Below are 21,505 nucleotides of genomic sequence, written 5' to 3'. Positions count from 1 at the left end.
GGATTGGAACGACACAGCTTAGTGGGCCAATTAGATTGAGAATTGTGTGGTGGTGCTACGTTGTTGTCATTGTGAAAAACGAAAACAAGAAATAAAGTTGAGTATTTTCCTTCCATAGAAAAGATTGCAAGGGAATGCTTCCAATAGAAAAGCATGCTGGGTTCCACTCTAGCATATTCTGCTGGTGAATGTGAGTATTTTCATTTCTTTCTTCCACATGAGTGATGCATGTTCAGCGGCCTCGGACGGGTTCATTTTCCTTTTGAGCTCCAGCAAAAGAGAGATGGTTTTGGCCTCAATGACGATCTATTCTTATATTACTCTGTCCGGTTATAAATAAATAATATTTTAAACATCAACACATCCTCAAAACATAGCTTTAACCGTTACTTTTTATTGTAATATATTTATAAAATACAAAAAATATACTATTAAGAAAACACTTTTTAAGATAAATCTACTCATATTATTTTTAAATATTTAAATTCAATACATAAAAAGTAATTTATAAACCAAGTTTAGAATGTTTAACTGCACGTAATCTATAACGACACTTATTTATAATTAGAGGAAGTAAAATATATGAAGAAATTTGTTAGTCCTTACATTGAGTCCTACCGGTGACCTCATCTTGAATCTGTTAGCGCCAGAGTATGTTAGAATGATGATGTTACTCGGAGGATAATCAGCAGAGAAGAGTACTATGTCAAGATTAGAATAAGTCGAAGAAGACGAGCCATTTCTTATTATCTTCCTGAGCCTCTCCATTCAGAATTGAGCACTGGAAATGAAACACGATAGTGAGAAGAAGGAAATGAGTTTTTCATCCAAACGCTCTGGACATTCACTTGCAACCAAGAACGCCAAGAATAGAATGCCAAATGCTGCCATGTATTTCGCAGCTGAGTCGCAGAACAGCATAGTACGTTTCCCTTCAGTGAAGGCGTATCACATAGAAACCCGTCTACCACTGCGACACTTCTGAACTCCCCGCTTCTCAGATCCTCGGGCGGCCGTCCCCTCCCCTCTCAATTGGCCAAATTAGCGTTTCAACTCGTGTAACTAAGTAGATTAAAAATTTAACTTACGGTTGAATTATAGATATTTATGTTAATAATAGTTGTATGCTAAGATACATCAACTATTTATATTTAAATATTAGAATGTAAATATAAATATTTTTTTTATAATATTGGAATCATGTTTATTATTTGTGAATAGATCTAATTTATAATTTTCATTTTATGTGTTATGCAAATTGATTTTTATTTTTTTTTTGATTTTTTGAAATTATTATTATTTTTAATGTCGTCACCGTATCTCATATTATTATTTTTAAATACATTATAAATTCTTTGATATTATTTTTGTGTGATAATTCATAATATATTTGCGTTCTGTTGTTTTAATTTTGTAATGTGATTATAATTGATTTGAAAAAGTGTGTTGATTGCTAACGTAATTAAGTTGGAGTTTGCTAATGTAACTTTATTGAACAAATGGTATAAAAAAAAGAAAAGAAAGAAAAGACAAGGTAAGAAGTAGTCTTAGGGTTGGACTCTATTATTTGTTTTTTAATCTTCTATATTGTTTCGTCTGGTTGTTGATATATGGTTACAGTTAGTCAATCAATTAATTCAATGATCGAATGTTTTACTTTTTTTATGCGAATTTCTAGTATTTTTTTAGGATTAATCGAAGATACCGAAAGAAGCCTCAGTTAATAAATATAAGACTCCCGCAACCCAAAACCCTCCTCCCCGTCCGGCTCTCCGAGCGGCGAGCACGGCCGCGCCGCTGAACATGTCGCTCTCTTCGCGCCGCCTCGTGCCAGCGCTCTTCCCGCTGGCGCACGCGGACGCCGCCTCAGCCGCGGCCTCCCGGCGCGAGCGCCGCCGGGACGCGTTCGTCGCGACGCCCCCCACCCCTAAACCCACCCAGAGCGCGGTGCGCCTCGCGGAGCCGCTCCCCACGCTAGCCCCGTCCCGCCTCGCGCTCCACAACCGGATCCTCGCGCTCCTGTCGGGCCCCCGGGCTGACCTCCCCGAGGCGGCGCTCCTCACCCGCCACGCGCTCCACTCCAACTGCCGCCCCACCTCCTTCACCTGCGCCGTCGTCCTCGCCGCGCTCCTCCACGCGCGCTGCCTCGACGAATTCTTCGCGCTGCACCGCTTCGCCCTCCAGGCCGCCGTCCCGCCCACCGCCGCCACGCACGCGCTCTACGTCTCCGCCCTCGCTGCGCGCCGCCTCCCCGACGACGCCGTCCACCACCTCCACCTCCTCGCCCGCCCTGGATCCCCCGTGCCGCCCTCCCCGACGGCGTACCGTGTCGTCGTCGAGTGCCTCGTCGCCGACCGCGGCCGCCTCGCGGATGCCGTCGAGCTCAAGGATGAAATGCTCGCCTCCGGGTTCGTCGGGCCGGATCCCAAGGTCTACAGCCTCCTCATGGACGGGTTCGTGGGTGCTGGTGATGGAGCCAAAGCTGTGGAGTTGTACCAAGAACTCAAGGACGAGGTTGGGGGCGAGCTGCCTCTTGATGGCATTGTGTACGGGAGCTCATGAAGGTGTACTTCCTTATGGGAATGGAGGAGAATGCGATGGAGTGTTACAAAGAGGTGCTTGGGGCGGAGTCGGAGGTTAGGTTTAGCGCTGAGAGCTACAATGAGGTGGTTGATGCGTTTGGGCAGAATGGGAGGTTGGAGGATGCCCTCAAGCTGTTTGACAGAATGCTCGGGGAGCATGACCCTCCACTGCGGAATGCAATTGATGTGAGAAGCTTCGGTGTGATGGTCGATGCTTATTGTGCTTCTGGGAGGTTTGAGGATGCGATTGCGGTGTTCAGAAGGATGGGGGAGTGGAAGCTGGTGCCGGACATAAGAGCCTATAATAATTTGATACGGCATCTGGGGATTAACCGGTTGCTAGGTGAGGTGGAGGTGCTCTACAATGAGATGCCCAAGTGTGGTGTTGTTGCAGACGAGGAGACATATGTACTGCTCATGGAGGCATGCTTCAATGTTGATCGCATCCATGATGGTATCTGTTACTTTGACAAAGTGTCTGAATTGGAGTTGAAGCCAGATGCAACTGCATATCATAAGCTTATCGATGGCCTGGTCGGTTTCAGTATGCTTGACAAGGCACATGATGTAAGAAGTTTCGCAAGAACTAGAAGAACTCAGAAAACAGAGATTTTGGTGCTGCGTAACGACGTTCAGCTTTTCTGACACTTTCCTGAATATAAGTAGCTGATTACAATCCTAAGGACTCGGCCAAACGGCCCTGACTTTGCGCGCCATCGTACATTGCCACAACGTGCCATCCCACGCTCCTGAACGCGGCGCGCACACCTTGGACTCCACTTACATGATCACTCACGCGCTTATTCTGCTGCCGGACGAAGCGGCTCAAACTAACAAACTCTAAAACAGAAAGAACGAAAAAGAAGGAGAGAATTACAACTCAACAGCAGCTAGAATTATTCTAATACATGAGTACTTCGATCAGATGAAGGAGAAGGGAGTCGGCCCAAGCATCTCAAGCTATGAAACACTGCTGAAGGCGTATGTTGGTGCTGGTCGGCTGGATGATGCAGCCAAGGTTGCAAAAGGTATTGTTTTGGACGAGAATGTGGTGTTCAGCGATGAAATGAGGGAACTTTTGGAAGGAGCATTCCGTGGAGATGGGAGGGAAGATGACATTGCCAAGTTATATGAGGACGTGGAGAGGGAAAAGGCTGAAGCAGAAGCTCGCGCTGCAGAAGAGAAGGCAAGGGCAGAGGCTCTTTCCAGGGAAGAGAGGGAGAGGAGGAGGGAAGAGGCTGCGGCTAAGGACGCCGCCGCAGCTAGAGCTAGTGCTGCTGCAATTGAAGCTATTCTTGCCCATAAAAGTAAGACTCAGAATGGAACAGAGGCGCCTGCGCCTGATGCAAACACTCTGGATGGTGGGCTTCTAAGTAAGCTACGCATTAGATCAGCTGGAGACGAGGCACTCCGCAAGTACTGAAACAAAACAAGAAAATGGGCAAGGACAATGGTGATGACCACGAGAGAAATCCTGCCCAGAATTTGTCCGTGACACTTCAGTCATAAGCTATAGCTTGCCATTTTACTTCGATTTAAGGAGCATTGATCAGTAATTTCTGAGCTGCCAAAAGTTTAATATTTTGGTAAAATTATTGTGCCTCTGGCCGAGCCATGTGTTACTGCACTTGATGCATGGAAAGAGAAATAGTTACACGAAAATCTGATGCGTGATTTTTGGAAGTCGTTTTCTATTTGTTCAGTATCAATGCAACTGCAACACAAACTACAGAAGAAAGCAGAGAGTGAGCCCCAGCAATCGTATTGCCTTCTCAAAAACTGATGAAAATAAACCTTATTATATTTCATTGGATTTCATCTCTAGCCTACCCTAACTTGTTTGGGACTGAAAGGCTTTGTTGTTGTTGTTGTTGTAAAAATGTTTGCCACGCACAGCATCAATACAATCCATTCATATATCGAGGAAAAACAATGGAATGTCTGGTAAATCCAAAGCTTTGTTGCTGACAAAGCTACTAGAAGGCAGAGAGGGGGAATGCGACTGCGTCTGGGGTTGCTCTGAATTAGACCGGGCAGTTTGATATTATTCTGATAAATATACAGTTCCAATGCTCCATCATCACGCAAAAATTTGGCTCCGCACCCTCGACGGTGTAGCGGCCGTACGTACTCTTCATCAACAAGAACAGCAATTATTCTCTTTCCCCTCTCTTGCATCAGGAATCTGCAAATTGAAGGACCAAAGCGATGTCAGTCGAGCTGCTACTCCGTTACTCACTGGCATGGCAAAATTAAGATAGAAGTTACCTCAAACATTGCTTCTGTCAAAATGTACTCCATTACAGACAGTAGGCGTCGAGCTCCCGTTTCTTTTGCAGCTGCCTTCTTTGCTATTAGCCGCAAAGCATCTTCAGAAACATGCAGCTTAACCTTATGGAGTAAAAAAATGAACACAAGTAAGTTTCTTGGTCATAAATTATTACAGAAAACCTTCAACGAAAGCTTGCAATCATCTCAATAGCTGACGGAACGAATCACAGACTAACATCATTCATTTTGAACAGCTTCTTGTTTTGCTTTCCTATTGCGTTTTTGGGCTCCCTAAGCACCTGAAAAGAGAATTAGCTAGAGTTTTGAGATTGTGGTCCTCTTGGGAAGAAAAAGAAAAATGCAGAACCAACTAGTAGAATAGAATAAGATGTGAAGATCCTTCTAGAGGCAAATAATTAAAAGATAGAGGTGATTGTAAGAAATATTTGCACTAAATTACAAACTTATGCAAATAAATTTCCTAACCGGATCAATTGCTCTTCACTGAGATGAGTCAGGCCAACTATTATTTGCAACCTTCCAATGAATTCTGGGATCAGGCCGTAGGCAATCAGATTATCATTTTCAATCTAAGTGGGAAATTATTGAATATTATCTCTATTGTCAATGCAGATTAAACAAAAAAAAAAGTGTATAGTAAATGTCAAGCAACTGAACCTACAGCATTAAGATAGCAAGATTTCTCAAGAACATTTGTCCAACGGCAATTCCGCAAATCATGACATGTTGGTATTCCAAACCCAAAAGGACAGTCGTGATGTCTTGAACAGTACAGAAGTACTTTGAGAGTGATGTCTTGAACAGTACAGAAGTACTTTGAGAAACACAAAAATCTAGATAAAGAAGGCGTCGAGCTGTTCCGATCCTCCCAAATGAAATCAACAGAATCACAAATCTGAGGTCTCCGTGATCCTTATGTAAGCGAAAGCCAAGGTGAAGGGTTGGGGGCAAAGCGTACTCGCGGAGCGCGGGTGCCATCTTGTTGGTGAGCGTGCCGGCGACGATCATGCAATCGGATTGGCGCGGCGAGGAGCGGAAGATGACCCCGAAGTGGTCGAAGTCGTAGCGGGAGGCGCCGGTGTGCATCATCTCCAAACGGCGCAGCAGGCCAGTCCAAACGTCATGGGCCAGATCGATCCCCAGCGCGCCCAGTTCATGAGGTCGTCCACCTTGGAGGCTTGGAGACCACGAACTCCGCCGCCCCGCTGTACGGCGCAGGGCGGGCCGCGGCGGCGTCGGAGTTGTGGGTGCGCGGGGAGGCGGAGAAGAACGCCAGCCGCGCCGTGCGTGGGAGGAGCGCCATGGTGATCGGTCCGCGAGGGAGGAGGTGGGATGCCCGCCGGGTTGACGACGCAGGTGAGGTGCGCTCGAGAGGGAGCGGTGCGGCGCGTGGCAGGGACACGATCACACCACTCGAGTGGGGTCTGTGTGTGGGGCGGCCACCTGTCAGGCTAACCCGGCATGGGCACTGTTAGGCATGACTCGACTACTGCATGTGCTAAAGGTGTGGCCTTGTCAGTCATCAGGCCAGTCTAGTCGCGGTTACGGCATAGCTGGTCTAGTGGGCACGACGCTACAACGGGGAGGACGGGGCAGCGACGCGGGGGCGGGTAGGACAGTGACAGGGTGAGTGGTGGCACGGGAACGAGGTAGGTAGGTCAGTGACAGATGATGTGGCAGTGGGGCAACGTGGGGGGGTCATCGGGCGACGGGTGGGACGAGGCGGCACAACGGTGTGGTGGAGCGAGGTGAGTCGTGAGTAGGTCGTGTCCGTGTCGACTTGTCTATTTCTTAGATCGTATGATGGCTGAATCGTGCCGTGCTCGAACTGATCCAGTGATCCTCGCGCCTATAAAGACATCACTAGGCCGGCAGTGAAGACTCCAAGGCTGATCCCCGATTTGACATGAGGTGAGATCGTGACTTCAAGTTCAAATCGGTATGAGCCGTTAGATCTGATAAATATACATTAAATAACTGCAAGCTACTGTGGCGCCTCTCACAGTTGGATCCGCCGCGTACGCGGCTCGAGTGTCGAGCCATTTGGGAATGGGAAAGGACCACGTCCCTCAATACTGGTGATGCCTCCATCTGTTTTCCAATTGTTTTACGAAACAAACATAGAACCTATAGAATACAGGTTCAAACGAACGTGGTTAGAATTATTGATTGGTATATACAACTTCTGGAGTGATTGAAAGTTTGAAACAGGACGGGGCCTAGCGTTCAATCATTTTGCCTTGATTCGTAGTCCATACCCCTCCTCTCTCTCGTCTCGACGACAAGACAACACAAACTTTGCACAGATGAGAGTACAATTTACACCACTTCATGCCAACCAAATTACATGAACTATGTAATATCTGTTCACAGCCTGACAGAGCCGAACAATCACGTATAACTTGTAACTAGTCTGCACTGGCACTGAGCATACACGGGGGCCAGGGGCCAGCTAGTAATTCTGCATCCTACAGCCGCTGCAGCATGAAGCATACTCATTTCATGTGTGGTTCTGACAAATCCGTTCTGTCTCTTTGCTCTGTTGAGAACTGCACATAACGCAATGTCGCCATTTGTACACCCGAGTAGCGATCCACAATGTGCTTCTCTTCAGCGGATGCGTAATTCAGAGCTCATAGAACCATAGTTACCATACAATAAAGCACATCATCCGGAACTGTTCATGGTCAGGAAATCATCTGAGTTTACGCTCCCGCCCTTGCTCGAGCAACCGCTCTTTGATAGATATCCTCGTATTGTGAAGCTGAAGAATCCCAGCTGAAATCTATCCTCATGTCATTTTGTACTAATTGTTTCCAGACTTCTGGTTTTCTAGTGTAGTAGTTGAAAGCTCTTTCCATTGCACTATTAAAACCCTATCAAAAGGAACATCTCATGAGCTGCACCCACCAAAATATCTTATAATTCATGTTACGACCTAGGATGTATACAGAGATGGCAACCACCTGCTCATCAGCCTTCACAAATGTAAAGCCATTTCGCAGTTCCACAGGTATCGTTTCATCATCAAAGTCAAAAACACTAGAATCACAAAACACATCAAGAAGGCATTATGCAATACTTATCTGAAGGTGACAATAATGTTTGAAGGAAATAGCTGGTTTAGTATTTACCTGTCATTCAAACCACCTGTTTTTCGAACGATTGGCACAGAACCATACCGCATGGCTATCATCTGTGGATGAAAAACATGTCAGAATTGCACATCAGAAGACAGGCACAAATTGTATCAAACAGAAGAGAAGAGCAATATTATTGAAGTAAAGGACATTTGTCAGTAATTGATACACAGTTACATACTATGAATCCTGCTAAAAAAACAACAGATTATTTTTTTACTTTCCTGTATTTATACTTATACACACTATGTATGACGATAATTGCTAACCATAGTTAGATCAGATATGAAGAAAACATACCTGAGTGAGGCCACATGGCTCAAACATAGAAGGAACAATGAACATGTCTGAAGCTGCAAAAATCATATGTGACAGAGCATCATCATACTTCAAAATCAACCGGATATTGTTGTTGTTCTGAAAATGGTCTGCAATACCCTCAAATTCCCTCTGTGAAACAAATGAACAACAAAATGTTCGCTGTTAAGACCGTAAGCAAACAGCTACTCAACTGAGAGAGCAAAGAACTACAGTATTTCAAGCAATGAAGTCATAACCCTTTCATGATTTTAATGAATTATTCATTAGGAAGTGAAGCATGCTTTTTGTTATTTAGGAATTGAGCCTAGCTCAGTTGGTGAGAGGTGTGGGTGTACACCCCTACCACCTAGGTTCGAGTCCTCTTCAATTCGAATTTGAGTGTCTATTTTTTCTTAATATAATGCCACCTAGTTACTTCTAGGTCGGTCGAGTTTTTTTTTGAACTGCATAAATAATCGATCAAGAAAACACACTTGAATATGTGGTACTGGACTTGAACCCAGAAGAACAAACTGTCCTCCTAACTCAGCTGTTTTGTAGATCGCATGCCTGATGAGATGTACACCCTTTTGAGGAACTAACCGTGTAATGCAACCAACCTGCTTGAGAAAACTTCAGTTCTCTAGTTAATCGTGAAGAGATGAAAGATGCTCAAATCAAGTACAGGCCAGCTTATACATATGGAGATTTAAAATGGTTGAGAGGATAAAAATACATACTAGTGGTTGGGAAGCATAAGCAGAAGACAGCTTTAGCTGCTTTCTGAGAGCTGCTTTGTTTGCTGATTTCCCATGTAGATCATTAGCAATATACTGAACTTTGAGAAACTTATCTGTAGAAGGATTCCATGTGTCTGTGTCGATTCCATTAAGTATTCCGACAAATTTCTTGGAATGCACTTTAAGTGTATCTTGGAGCCCACGCCCACCCTGAGCACGGAGGAGCTTTGTCAATAACAAAATGATGAGATAATTCATTTCCAAATGGGAAAAAAATTAATGTTTACAGTGGTAAAGAAGGTTAGGTCACATTAAATTAATGGTTCTAAACAAAATAAATAATGGAACTAGGAACACCAGGGCCAGCTTGGGGGCTTGGGGCCCATATGATGATGTATAGGATAGTATATCTGAATTAGTGTATTTCAAGTATTCAACCTCTTTTATGCAACTCCTATGTTATGATCTAATATCTATTTAATCCATGGAGAAATATCAGTAGAAGAAAGATTGCACAACAGAACAGCATGGCACTATTGGACAAAGGAAGACCACCGTAAATATATCTATTAGATTCCCTGTGACTTGTGCAATAATATATGTCCTTCCTTTCTCATCAAGTTTCCACCCAAAAGATTAACCTTTTGAGGCACATGCCGAATTCAGCATCCTTATAATTGATCTACTATTTCCCCATAGATCTCACAAGTAAGACTGAAACTATGACGTATAGGAGGAACTAATTTGGTGTCTCTATCGCTATGGGAATGAACCCTTTCATTTGCAAAATGTGCATTACACACTACTTTTTCAGTATTATGCAATATGGACCAATTTTACCTTGAAGTTTTGAACATGTGAATATCATTACATGTATTACATCCGCGATATTTTTGGGAACATTTTCAACATTGCATCAGGCACTTTCTATACTTTTTACACTTTTGAGAAAAAAGAGGTCAGGACAAGTAAGGGTACCAAAATAATTCTGTCATAAAACAGACAGGAGAAATGCAAACCAATCAACACATTAGTAGAATCAAACGGATGTACACATTGAACCTTGAAGGTCAGAAGATTGTTACCTCTGAGCGGACCTCTTGAGCATATGTTGGTGATACAGTTGTGACAATGTTGGAATAAACAATTGCACCCTGAACACAATAATCACAAAAAAGCATGAGTGATAATATAAAGCTGAAGCTTGGATTCCAAATCTATGGCTATGTATTTTCCATAGTCAATACCTTAACAACATTTATTCTGCCATGCGAATTATCTCGCATTCTGTCTGGTCTATCCAGGTGCTCAACATCAAGGCCACAGTATGCTAAATCCTGAGCTGGAGCAGTTCCTTGATATTCAAAATTGTGGCAGGTGAAACAAATTCTAGCTGCGTTGAAGCCCAGATTTGCATATACATCCCAATAAAGAGGTGCCTGGAGTTTTCAACACAGAAAAAGCATAACTTAATACCCTCAACTTATAAATCAACTAAGGAAAACAAGATCCATTTTCAGTCCACCACATAATTGTCAAATCTTACAACAAATGCAGTCTGCCAGTCATGGCAGTGGATTATGTCAATTTTCTTCCCAGATTGGTAAAGTAATTCCAGTGCTGCACGACTAAAGTAGGAAAAACGTTTGAAGTCATCATGCTCTCCATAGTATTGTGCCCTCCAGAAGAACTTAGCTGGATGCTGTGGCTCAATAAAGTAGACAGGAAGGCCTGCATATGCTAATTTTAGTTAGGTCCATGTAGTTTTAATTTTAAGTTTATAAAATGGCTGAACTGAGGATTGTTCGGAACCTCCGACAGTCCCAGTCCATATTTTGTTCCCAAACACATGTCCCTCAAAGTAGGACTGTACCACAGCATCTAGAACCTGCAGAATCACCAAATAGCAATCTTACCCAAACAAGAGATGCAAGAAAAAGCATAATAAGAATTAACCAACAAATATACCTTAAGATTGTTAATTTGATTATGCTGCATGCAGTCATATTTGGGAAGAATAATCTCAACTAGATGCCCCTTTTTCTGAAGTGACTTGCCAAGACCAGATATCACATCTGCCAAACCACCAACCTAAACAATCATGCATATAAGCAAGATGAAATACGACCATAGGACTGAAAATGAATCTTGCTACAAGGGGTGTAATTTTATGGGCTTTGAGCCCTGTGAGCAGTGGCTGCACAATGAGGCAGCAGCAGCAGTACACCTGCAATCTAAGTCAGATAGCCTTAGGAACAAAAGTCACTAGGAGATACGATTCTCATTGTTACGAATGATATTATCAGTTGGTCCGTTGTTATGTTTATTGGCATGTTGGCTTAGAGTTAAGGCACCTATGATTTAAAGGTTGCCATAGGGTGTAAGGAGTCTTCAAGCAAGAAAGAGAAAAGAGCTTCTGGTCTCGTCTTCCCTGCCATTGTGGTGCAGCTGCCCATCAGCGGAGCCATCGTCCCACTTGGGACCAGGGGCACCTCGATTGGGCCTAAAGGCCTAACCCAACCAAGTCCATAACAGGCATGGACAACAATTAATATTCTAAACAATTAGTAAACCATTGTATCGGTAACTCAATAAGCGTTTTATCCAATGAGCTTAAAATATACTCTGGTTGAGGGAGATTAACCTACTTCAACTTACGAGTTACAGCCTAATTTTTTACAGCTTTGAGGCAATTTACTAGTGAACCAACATCAAGATTGTAACTTTGTGGGTGATAGCATAAAAAAAGTAGCGTACTTTCACCTATATCAAACTTGCTGCTCTTTCCCATCAACCCTTAGGATCCTCACAGACTCTGTGGCATACTTGAGGAGAAGCGCAAACTATGTTATAAAGGAGTTGGTGAAGCCTTGTGTTATGTGGGACGGGCCTACAGCCGCCACGCCAAGCAGTAGGAGCTGCCACCGGGAGATAAGTCTTGCCATTTGTTTTTCTTATGAGATAAGTTTAGTTTGTTAGGAGTTGGATTTGATTTGCTTAGGAGATAAGATTGGTTTGTTAGGAGTTGGATTTGAATTGCTAGAATCTGTAATCACCCTCCTCTATATAAGGAGCGGTAACTTTAAGAATAAAGGCAAGCAAGAAGTATTCCTCCTACCCCTTCCGTCTCCACTTCTCCCTCTACAACGACGCCAGGGAGGCGAGGCTACAGACCTCGCCCTTCTGTCGTCCACTCCTAAAATCTACGCAACCACTCGCAAGACACAAGCCACAGCACCTTGTTTGGTATGCCTCCCTCCCACCTCTAAAAAAACAAGCAAAAACTAGATACTTCACCTATTACAACTTACTCCAGTTTACATTTGACAGTGGAAATGATGCTTTAGTATCAACAGAACTGGAATTCTTAGAAGAAATTATCTTCTCTTTACGCCTAGATTATACCGCATATTACATAGCAACTTGTCAAGAGACACACTTATGCAATCAAATACACTTGATGAAAGGCTGAATTAATAACAAGGATCACCTTTGCAACAGGAGCCATCTCTGCTGCTATGTGGACAATGTGCAAACCATAGCTGCATTAAATAGTAAAGTGTTTTGTAACACCAAAGAACACAGACAAATATTTTCTGAAGCGCAGGTTATTGCTATAAACAAGTTTTCTCCTCTTATGGGCAAAGGAGAAAGTGGTACCTCGTTCCAGGTAGTGCCACCTTTAGAAAACTATCCATCAGTTCCCTCTCTTCCATACCTCTGGATGACAAGTATGCTTCCCGAAGACAATTATCTCTTTTCCAAGCCATTTCTCTTAACATATTTGCATCATTGCAGGATATTTTCTTCTCAAGCGACCACCCATCAATCAAAAGAGAGATTCTACTCCAGAACTCAGATGGCATGCCTTCTGCATAATGCTCCAGTGATTTTTTCTCACTTTCCTTTATTATTTTGTTGAGAGTATCATGAAATTCCACTATTGAGTGCTCATACAGTTCAAATTGAGAATGCATTTCATGATTACATGCCTGGAAGCGCTCTTCTACTGATTTTGCCCTTTGCTGCAAAAGATCAACCAAATAAAAACAGAATTTTGATACCTTCGCTGCTCCCAATGATGCTTCTAATTTTTCAACCTTATCCTGGAAATCATGATAGCGGTCTAGTATCATAGCAGCATGCTCGACTTGTTTTGCTGTAGATTCAAGCAATTCTTCCAAATTTTCTACTTTCTCCCACCAGGCATCATGCTGCAGAGGACCAAGTTTCAACATATCAGATTGGGCAGCTATGAATCTACACTCCAGCTCTCTGAGAGAAGCATCTAAAAGAGCGCGCTCTTTCTCCAATTTGAATAGACTCTCTTCTGTCTCAGTGATCTCGATAAGCTTTGTTTTAAGAAATTTTATGTCATCCTTAAGTAGCATATTCTCTTCCTTTAGAACATCAAACTCCATAAGAATCTGAGAGTCACTAATCTCTGCAGCAGACTTCCCTTCACTTGAAAGCTTTGGTTGTGCACCAGTTTCCGACAATTTCATCTCTAAAATGTTAACCTTCCGTTGCAAAGCTTCCTTCTCTATAAGAATTTTGTCAGCATGTTCCAATGCCTGAAGACGAGCTTGATTCAGAAGCAATATATCTAACCAAATAAATTTTGAAATCAGTGTTTACCATGCACGTGTACAGATTTGTATATTATAAAGAACTACATGAATATTCAGAAGGAAGGAATCCCTACTTTTCTCAGTATTCTGTATCATTCCTACCAAATCTTCCAGTTGAATGTTTGGCAGGCCATTTTCGTCTTCAAAATTCTGTGGAACGATATCAAAATAGAAATGCTTAAAAAAAGTAACAAAAGTAAACAAATAAGAGCAAACAAAAAAATGTTCAAATTTCCTGATAATTTTGATGCTAACATTGATAAGTTGCAAGGTAAGACTCAAAATATACGAAGTGTGGAACAAATACTCATATCAGGTACCAGTGGTGGAGCTTAAGCCAGGCCAAAGGGGGCCATGGCCCCTCCTATTCCTTCAGATTTCTCAAGAAATTACTTGATTGTACTTAACAAAAGTATCAAACTACCTATGGCTTTCTAAGCTTGCCCCCTCTATATTTGTCACCAAGCTCTGCCACTGTCAGGCACTATTGAGTACAAAACACCTTACGGTAGATTTTATTTTTAAAACAAGGGCAGGAGCGCTGCTATTCATTTCAAGAATAAGATAGTATACCGACCCCAAGGGTAATACAGCAGATTTTTTTTAGGAAGTCAGGAGGAGAGGCCCCTACCTAAGTTTTCATTAAAGCATATGAAATGATAGTTCTGTTACATGCAAGCAGAAATAGGAAGAAAAATGAAAGAACTAGGGCACACAAGCTCCCAAAGATTACAATACCTGTCGGCGATCTTCGTCACTGGAAGCTGCTGCTATATCTCTCTGGATATTAGGCCTATTACGGTGGTTAGCACTAGGCGTACTCTTCTGAGGAGGCTGCACGCCAATCCTAGCATCAGAAAACAAAAGTTGGCCTCCCACTGACATTTTGTAAATTCCAGCAACTAAAGTTTCTAAATAAGGAATCTCAACAGCATGCCAGCATCGAAATCGACCTATGATGATTTGATCATGATTGCAAAACACAAGTTACATATTTTGGCACTACTGTTTACAGATGGTAGAACAGCGCGACCAAACATGATAATAGCATTAGCCGAGACTGGACATGGCCATTTCGTGCATACAAGGCACACAGTTTTTCCAGCCAGATGCCACTCCTTGTTTCCCATAGTTTGCAGGAACTGCAAACTGAACGTTCGAGTGACACAGGAGGTGCTTAGGGCAAGGTGGATTTTTCCTGAGATCACAGCGACACGAATCCGACCACGACCCAGCGATCGCCATTACGCCAACGCTCCATCACTCCGTGTCACGAGTAATACCCCAAACACATCACAAGCACCTTCCAGAAGGAGCTCCTACGGCCACGGGTACACGCGCGCACTCGGAGCAACTCACCTGAGATTTCGGTGGCGAGTCCGGCGGGGCACGGCTTGGCAGCGGCGCCCGGCGATTAGAGACGGGGCGGGGTGGCGGAACAGGAGAGCGGTCGCCTCGGCACCAGCCGCCACCGAGCACGCCATAGGAAGTGGAGGTGGAGGAGGGGGGGCTCGAAGCGGCGGCGTCGAGATTCGCGTGAGCGGCGGTTGGAAAAGCAGCGGAGTGGAGCGAAAGCGTGGTTTGGGCCGCGTGGCGGTGCACGGGGGCGGCGGGTGTCCCGTGCGCTGAGCGCGGGGAAGGCGGGGGAGCAGGAGGACCAAACAGAGACGGGGGGCTATCTGGCCGTCTGGGCCCCGCTAAACAGAGACGGGGGAGGAGGAGGACCACGCAGAGACGTGGTGCGTTGCAGCACACGTGTAATCTAGACTAGCTAAATGTCCATAAGTTACAATAAAAATATAAATTTAAGTATTATAATATCAAATAAAAACTTTAAATATGGAGATATGGATATGATACGAAAGCGCCGCCGAACGAATATATCAGAAGCGATATCGTAGTTTGATTTTAGATATGATTCGAAAAATGAGTAGGAGATTATTTACTAATTTTTCTCATAATTTATTTATTTATTTTTATTGGTAAAATGAGTTTCATATCTGTAGTCGGTAACAAGACGAAGAGACTGGAAAATAAGAGTAGATGAACTAATCGAATTTTATGAGTTTTATTAGATGGAAGGAGAAGAGGGGAATATATGACGTGGGTACCAACTCATATTTTATATAGTACAGAAGATTAGGTCTAAACTAGATTGGAGCACAGCCCCCACGCAGCATGAGTATGCACTTTAACTACTAAACATATCCATACCTACATATACATGTATTATTCATATTTGAAAGTTAATTCTGAGTTAAGTTGAGCACTCATGTCGAGAATGAAACTCAAACTTGAGTGGGCTATAAACTATACTCAGTTCTTTTGTTCCACTAACATCATAGCTCAAAATTTTTGATGTAAAAGCTGAAAGGTTCTCATTAGGAGGTGCTTACACATAGGGACCGAGCTTAGTGAAAGCCAACAAGTGCCATCCCCCCTCCCTCCTCAATTTTGCAAGTCATTAAGGCTCTGTTTGGATATATTGTGGTTTTAGAGCTTTTAGTTGGTTGGGGAAGTGACTGTGACTGTTGAATTTTGGTTGTTGATATTTACAATAAATTTTTACCATCTCAGTACACTAAAAGTTTGAAAAGCTTTTATCTCAGACTGCTTCTTAGCTTCTAGTTCATTTTAACCGCAACCGCTTCCTCAGCCACCAGAAACCGAAAAAAAACCACCCCTTTAAATAGTTTCTAGCTTTTTTCAAGAAAAAACCAAAAACAAACCTATCCAAAAAAAAGACCGAAATAAAGTATTGGACATTTAGTATATGTAGTGTTTGAACATAATAAAACAGCTACATCTTCTCATATAATTCGTTACCTGGCCTCTCCTTGTTTCGTGACCAAGCTCTGTCACTGCTTACACAGTGATGTATGTTCAGTTTAGAAGATAATAAGCACCAATCGATTTCACAACGCCAAAGGGAAACAATGGCGTCAAAGACCCTTGGTTTTAGTAATGTCAAATAAATAATGATTTTATAGTATAAATAGCATTACTTTTTCAACCTTTCTGTTCCTTTTCCTTTGTGTGCAACAGTGCAAGCAGTCGCACCTTGCTAGTCTTCACAAGTTGCTGTCATTGCAAAATTCACCGCGCAAAAATCGTTTTGTTTGACATTTACAAATTGTTTTCAGTGCAAGGTTCACGTCAAGCACCTTTGGAAAGATGATTCGATAGGATAAACTGTACATCTCTCTAACACCATAGTGTAACCTTAGCAAGAATCTCTTCGATTAACTTTAATCAACTTCATAGTACCACGATCTCATGGAAATGGAATCATAGTGGTAGAGAGAAACAAAAGCACCCAGTGATTATTATTTACCAGTAAATAAGTGGGATATACTAGTTTTTGTAGAAATGATCTTGTTGCGAACTTATAAATAAAGATAAAATGTATTTCATATTAGGTGCATATATGATGATATTCTAATAAAGAGCAAATTACTTATTTCTTCCTGTTCTACAACCGGTTCCCTTATTTGTCCCCGTTCAAACCAGCTTCCACTATGTATCTAAATTTTGAAAGCACTACCCTTATTTGCCCTTTTCAGATTATTGTTGTTAGTTTTTGCTATGTAGACAAGTTTATCCTTAATGAAGACATCCCTTATTTGCCCTAAAATCTGAACACATTCAATAAGTTTTCCCTTATTTGCCTTATTTTTTTAGATTTAATAAGACTTCTCATATTGCACAAAATATAAACATGCAACAATATACCATTTTCACAATAGAGTAACAACACATCCATAATATGTCATTAAAACAGATATGTGCGAGCAAATCAGGTTTCACACATCCATACACAGTTATCAAATTTAAGTTTTGAGATTACATTCCATCCATCAAATAGTTTTAGACCAAAAGATAAACAACAATAATACAATTAGTATTTTCCACTAAGCTTCTTTCTTGCTCTTATTCCAAACGCCGGGCTATCGGGTGTAGCAATTATCTCCCCACAAGAGGTGGTGTTGTAGAGCATGAAGATTGTTCCATTGTCACAATTGAAGTTGAACCTCCCTCTAGCTGATTTGATGCACCCTCTAGCTGATTGAAGTCTCCCTCTAGCTGATTTGAGCCATCAACAATAGGGCCTTTTTTTTTTCTTCTCCTATGTGCAATAAAGCAAAAGAGAGTAAATCAATGAGGCTAGGATAGGTAAACTAAAATAAAAAAAATGAAATTATGCCTCTTCTTCTTGGGTTCATCATCAGCATCAGGTTGCCCTCTTTTACACTTTTTCTATCTATGGCTGGTATCACCATATATTGGGCATTTTGCAGGTGCCCTCTTGCTGGCCCCCTCATGACTTCCTTTATATCTTTGTACCTTTGGCCTCCCTGCAGTTCTTCTAAGTATTGGAGGGTGCAATTTAAATCCAAGGTTCACTTTGGGTCATTTAGATTGGTCAGTAAGTGGTGGAATTACTCCAGCATAAGCCAACTTGAACTTCTCAATGTAGTAGTATGGGTGTACAAAATCAGCAATTTTTTTTGTTTGCAAGTGATGTTATGAAAGCAATGGCGTGAAAGCAAAGCAAGCCGGTTACCTGCCATCGCCTACAAGTGCAAGTCCATGTATGTAGTTCAACAATGTGTCTGAAATGCCTTGATATGTCCTTGCCACTTACTTCAGCCATTGTGTCGCTACTAGACTTGACTTCATAGCACAAGTTTCTACTCTTCTCATTTAGATCTCTCATGATACTTGGAAGAATAAGACTAGCCATTGTGTTGCCAATTTTTCTCCTTTTCTTGAATTTTATCATGAGCATTTGTCTAATCTTGTCAAGCAAATCTACTAGCAGCAAGCATTTGTGCTTTTTAACCTAGTTATTGAAGCACTTAGCTAGGTTGTTAGCAACATAGTCAACCTTGCAACCTTTTGCAAACTTACTTCTACTCCACAACCGGTTGTGCCATATAGATAGATATTTCTTTATCTCAGGTCTAGTTGCTAGGATTGGTGTCATGTCCCAAATTCTATAATCACATAATTAAGCATAATTATACTTCTTAAGCATTATGTTTAATTTTGTGTAATTTGTTTTGTGACTCTAGAGCGATTCGTTTAAAGTCATTCGGATGAGAGAAGAAAATTCAGGAGAGAAAAGAGTTGAATTCGCAGTCAAAACGGACTCCTTTCTCTAACACGTGGGCCCCACACCTCAGCCACTCCCTCCAACCACTCAAGTGGGTAGCCCCCACCTACCTTCTCCCTCTCCCTTTCTCTCTCTCAAGCTTCCTCCTCTTCTCCCTCAAATCCGAGCTCTAGAGAAGGATTGGAGGTAAGCATGTGGTACCATTGCGATCACGAGCTTGTAAGCTATCCATCCATCCAATTCATTTTGAATTCCCGGAGGATTTGAGTCGTTCTTGGCTCATTTTGGTGTTTAGGGTTAAGACGAGAAGAACACCGGAATTCTTCGTTTCTCTAGCATTTCCTTCACTTCTCGACGGTTACCCAACTCCACAAGTATCTCGAGTAAGTCTCTTAGGCTCCCCATGGCAAGAATTCATGATTTGGTTGATCGATTTCAAGTTTTAGCAAAATTCATGAGTTTTTGAGATTTTGGACCAAAATGAGGATTTAGATGAGATTTGAGTTAGGAATCGAGTTGCTAGGTTGATAAGTGAATTCTAGACTCTATAAACCATCTCAAACATGTTCCTCTTTAGAGTGAAAAAGATCGCAAATCGATTTGGCAAAGTTTCCCCTCAAATAGGAGCAGTTCTGGAAAGTTCGGAACCTCCGCAAAAAAGTGCGGATAGTCCGCAAAAATGCGGAGGTTCCTCATAAAAGTGTGGAGGGTCCGTAGTTACTATTCATCAGGCGCGTAGAGGCTTGTAAAATTTGTAATTAATTCATCCAACCTCCAAACGACGTGAGACCAGTTGCGTTAGCTTCTTATGAGTATGATATACGTGTTAAAAATGTTAGAACTCCAGAAAATACTCTTGAGAATTAATGAGTTAATTAAATGTGTTTCAACTTGGTTAAGTCACTAATAATCGATACTATGCCCTAAAATTTTGAAACCACTTTTGTTAGCCTTGTATTAACATACTCTACACATTAGAAATGCTATGAGGCATAAAATGAGCATTTGAATTCCTTTGGTTAGTGAGATACGTGCTAAGTTTTAATGAGTCATTGAAATAGTTTCAATCTTTAACATTTCGTAATTAATTGAGTCTAAACCCCTTTGGTATAGTGTATGACCACGTTTAGGTAGAGTATGTTTAGTGTTCAAGTTGAATCGATCAACGAATCAGCGAAAACACATTTCCTGTCAATGTTCGGATGTTTCGCATAATTTTGCGGATAGTTCGCATATGTCCGGAGGTTTCGGAGAATTCTCCGGAGGTTCCACACTTTCGGTAACTTTTCAAATTGGTTTGAGTCCCAATTTTGTTCTAGCTCGCATGCTTGCACTTTTAACATATTTTGCGCATCTTATGACATGCATTATTGCATTTCATCCATACTCATGGCATTGCACGTGTTATTCTTTTTAGAGAACGCCGATCCGCTGATCCCGACGAGCGAGGGCGGTCCGGAGGCACCCCACCTTTGTGAGCCAGTACATTAAGGTAAGCAACTAAGCATATTGATCCCTCTTGTGTAATTGGATAAGTCTAAAATTGATGACATATGCTTATGTATGTATGCATGTTTAGTGAGTCAGTGTCGGGTACCAATGGGTAGAATCTATGCCGATTGCATTCTTCTACTTTGAATACTTGTGTATTTACATTCCTTGTAGCCTTGAGGTGTTGTCAATGTCTAGGTATGAGTTCGACTCATATGCTTAGCCATGCTTAGGTCATTCGGTAGAAGTCGAACGACGGCGCATCCCGTTGTTCGCGAGCATAGGACCTTTTTATGATTACATACACTTGTTGAGATTGAAATGGTTGTATGAGTGGTGAGTATGAGATGAGGTGTGGGCGGTGCTAGGAGGTGTTTTGTCTTGCCTGGATGTGGAGTTCCACTGGGTAGGTCGGTAGAGGAAACCGGATACTATAGACCGCTTTGCACCGGTTAAGCACCGATCGTCGGTGTAGTCTACTTTAGCACTTTCCTTACTCACCACATGTCGATCTAATGGTAAGGCGAGACGAATACCTTCGCAGCTGTGGCTTTTTGGGGCCTGAACATCGACGGTGTGAGCGGGCGGGCTTGTAGTGGTACTAGTTTGCTCCGGGAGTAGTTCTAGTACCGCCGCACCGAGCGATGCATGTCGCAAACGGTTGGGGCTGGTTGGGAAAGGTTGACATGAGTACCCCCTCGTGTGATCCGGCGTGGTCATGCAAACCGTATGGTCCTCAAGTCGTGTGGGTCCAGGAGTATCCCCCTGCAGGGTGTATAAACAGTTCGAACTGTCGCGCTCTCGGTCATGAGCATGCAATTGCTTATCTGCATCGGTCATAGAGTTTTGAGTATGGTTTGTGGTTCGGTATGTGGGAGATGGTGATGTTGGTTCTTGTTACTTGTTGATACACATGTTGGTTACAGTTACACTTGCTCAGTTGTCAGTTGCAAGGTAGTTTTCATATGTTTTGGTTAAGTTTCAGTCGCTCATACATATATCTAGGTTGCTTAGTGCATATGTTTTACCTAACCTGTGGCTCATCCTTGCTAATAATCAATGCATAATCCTTGGAGTCGAGCTATGTATATGTGCTCTATATGGTTTAAGTCTTGCGAGTACCTTCGTACTCATGTCTGCATTTTCAGTTGGCTACCGGTGAGGAAGAGGCGGTGTTTGGCTACTTCGTGGGCAAGAGTAGTGCATCCTACTC

The 21,505-nt window shown here is 42.5% G+C and overlaps 1 protein-coding gene, 1 long non-coding RNA gene and 2 pseudogenes across 5 annotated transcripts; 1 reads left to right on the top strand and 3 right to left on the bottom strand.

The window, feature by feature from the left end:
• Nucleotides 1-1,748: 1,748 nt before the first annotated feature.
• On the top strand, nucleotides 1,749-4,360 carry LOC133929295 (pentatricopeptide repeat-containing protein At3g49240, mitochondrial-like; annotated as a pseudogene).
• Nucleotides 4,361-4,381: 21 nt separating this feature from the next.
• LOC133929296 (uncharacterized) lies at nucleotides 4,382-5,599 on the bottom strand. Its single transcript, XR_009911588.1, has 3 exons — nucleotides 5,090-5,599; nucleotides 4,851-4,973; nucleotides 4,382-4,767 (listed from the first exon to the last, which is right to left on the bottom strand). It is a non-coding gene; the product is annotated as an uncharacterized LOC133929296 (long non-coding RNA).
• A 108-nt stretch (nucleotides 5,600-5,707) lies between these two features.
• LOC133928175 (NADH dehydrogenase [ubiquinone] iron-sulfur protein 7, mitochondrial-like) lies at nucleotides 5,708-6,295 on the bottom strand (annotated as a pseudogene).
• An 859-nt stretch (nucleotides 6,296-7,154) lies between these two features.
• Nucleotides 7,155-15,353, bottom strand: LOC133929294 (probable starch synthase 4, chloroplastic/amyloplastic). 4 transcript variants are annotated; one of them, XM_062375991.1, is made up of 16 exons: nucleotides 15,045-15,353; nucleotides 14,424-14,532; nucleotides 13,760-13,835; nucleotides 12,715-13,660; nucleotides 12,545-12,596; nucleotides 11,023-11,145; nucleotides 10,867-10,942; nucleotides 10,601-10,785; nucleotides 10,302-10,493; nucleotides 10,140-10,208; nucleotides 9,055-9,264; nucleotides 8,809-8,934; nucleotides 8,315-8,464; nucleotides 8,009-8,070; nucleotides 7,841-7,916; nucleotides 7,155-7,750 (listed from the first exon to the last, which is right to left on the bottom strand). In XM_062375991.1, the coding sequence occupies exons 1-16, from the start codon at nucleotides 15,167-15,169 to the stop codon at nucleotides 7,580-7,582; spliced, it is 2,748 nt and encodes a 915-aa protein (XP_062231975.1). In that variant the 5' UTR covers nucleotides 15,170-15,353; the 3' UTR covers nucleotides 7,155-7,579. The 4 variants fall into 4 exon arrangements, 3 of the variants coding, with proteins under 3 accessions (XP_062231975.1, XP_062231976.1, XP_062231977.1); XM_062375992.1 differs by lacking the exon at nucleotides 8,809-8,934; XM_062375993.1 differs by lacking the exon at nucleotides 15,045-15,353 and having other exon boundaries at nucleotides 12,715-13,628; nucleotides 14,424-14,444.
• Nucleotides 15,354-21,505: the final 6,152 nt, after the last annotated feature.

The sequence above is a fragment of the Phragmites australis genome, chromosome 9 (assembly GCF_958298935.1).
Source record: "Phragmites australis chromosome 9, lpPhrAust1.1, whole genome shotgun sequence".
Classification (NCBI taxonomy): Eukaryota; Viridiplantae; Streptophyta; class Magnoliopsida; order Poales; family Poaceae; genus Phragmites; species Phragmites australis.
The sequence above is the reverse complement of the archived record's forward strand: the minus strand, read 5'-3'. Positions and strand labels throughout refer to the sequence as shown.

What these genes read in the sequence shown, in the direction of transcription:
- LOC133929294 (XM_062375991.1), bottom strand. Translation starts at nt 15,169, where the DNA reads ATGGCGTGCTCGGTGGCGGCTGGTGCCGAGGCGACCGCTCTCCTGTTC. An exon ending in GATACAGAATACTGAGAAAA is followed by an intron (nt 13,661 to 13,759) that starts GTAGGGATTCCT and finishes TTATTTGGTTAG; the next exon opens with ATATATTGCTTCTGAATCAA. An exon ending in AGCCATGTGGCCTCACTCAG is followed by an intron (nt 8,071 to 8,314) that starts GTATGTTTTCTT and finishes TTTCATCCACAG; the next exon opens with ATGATAGCCATGCGGTATGG.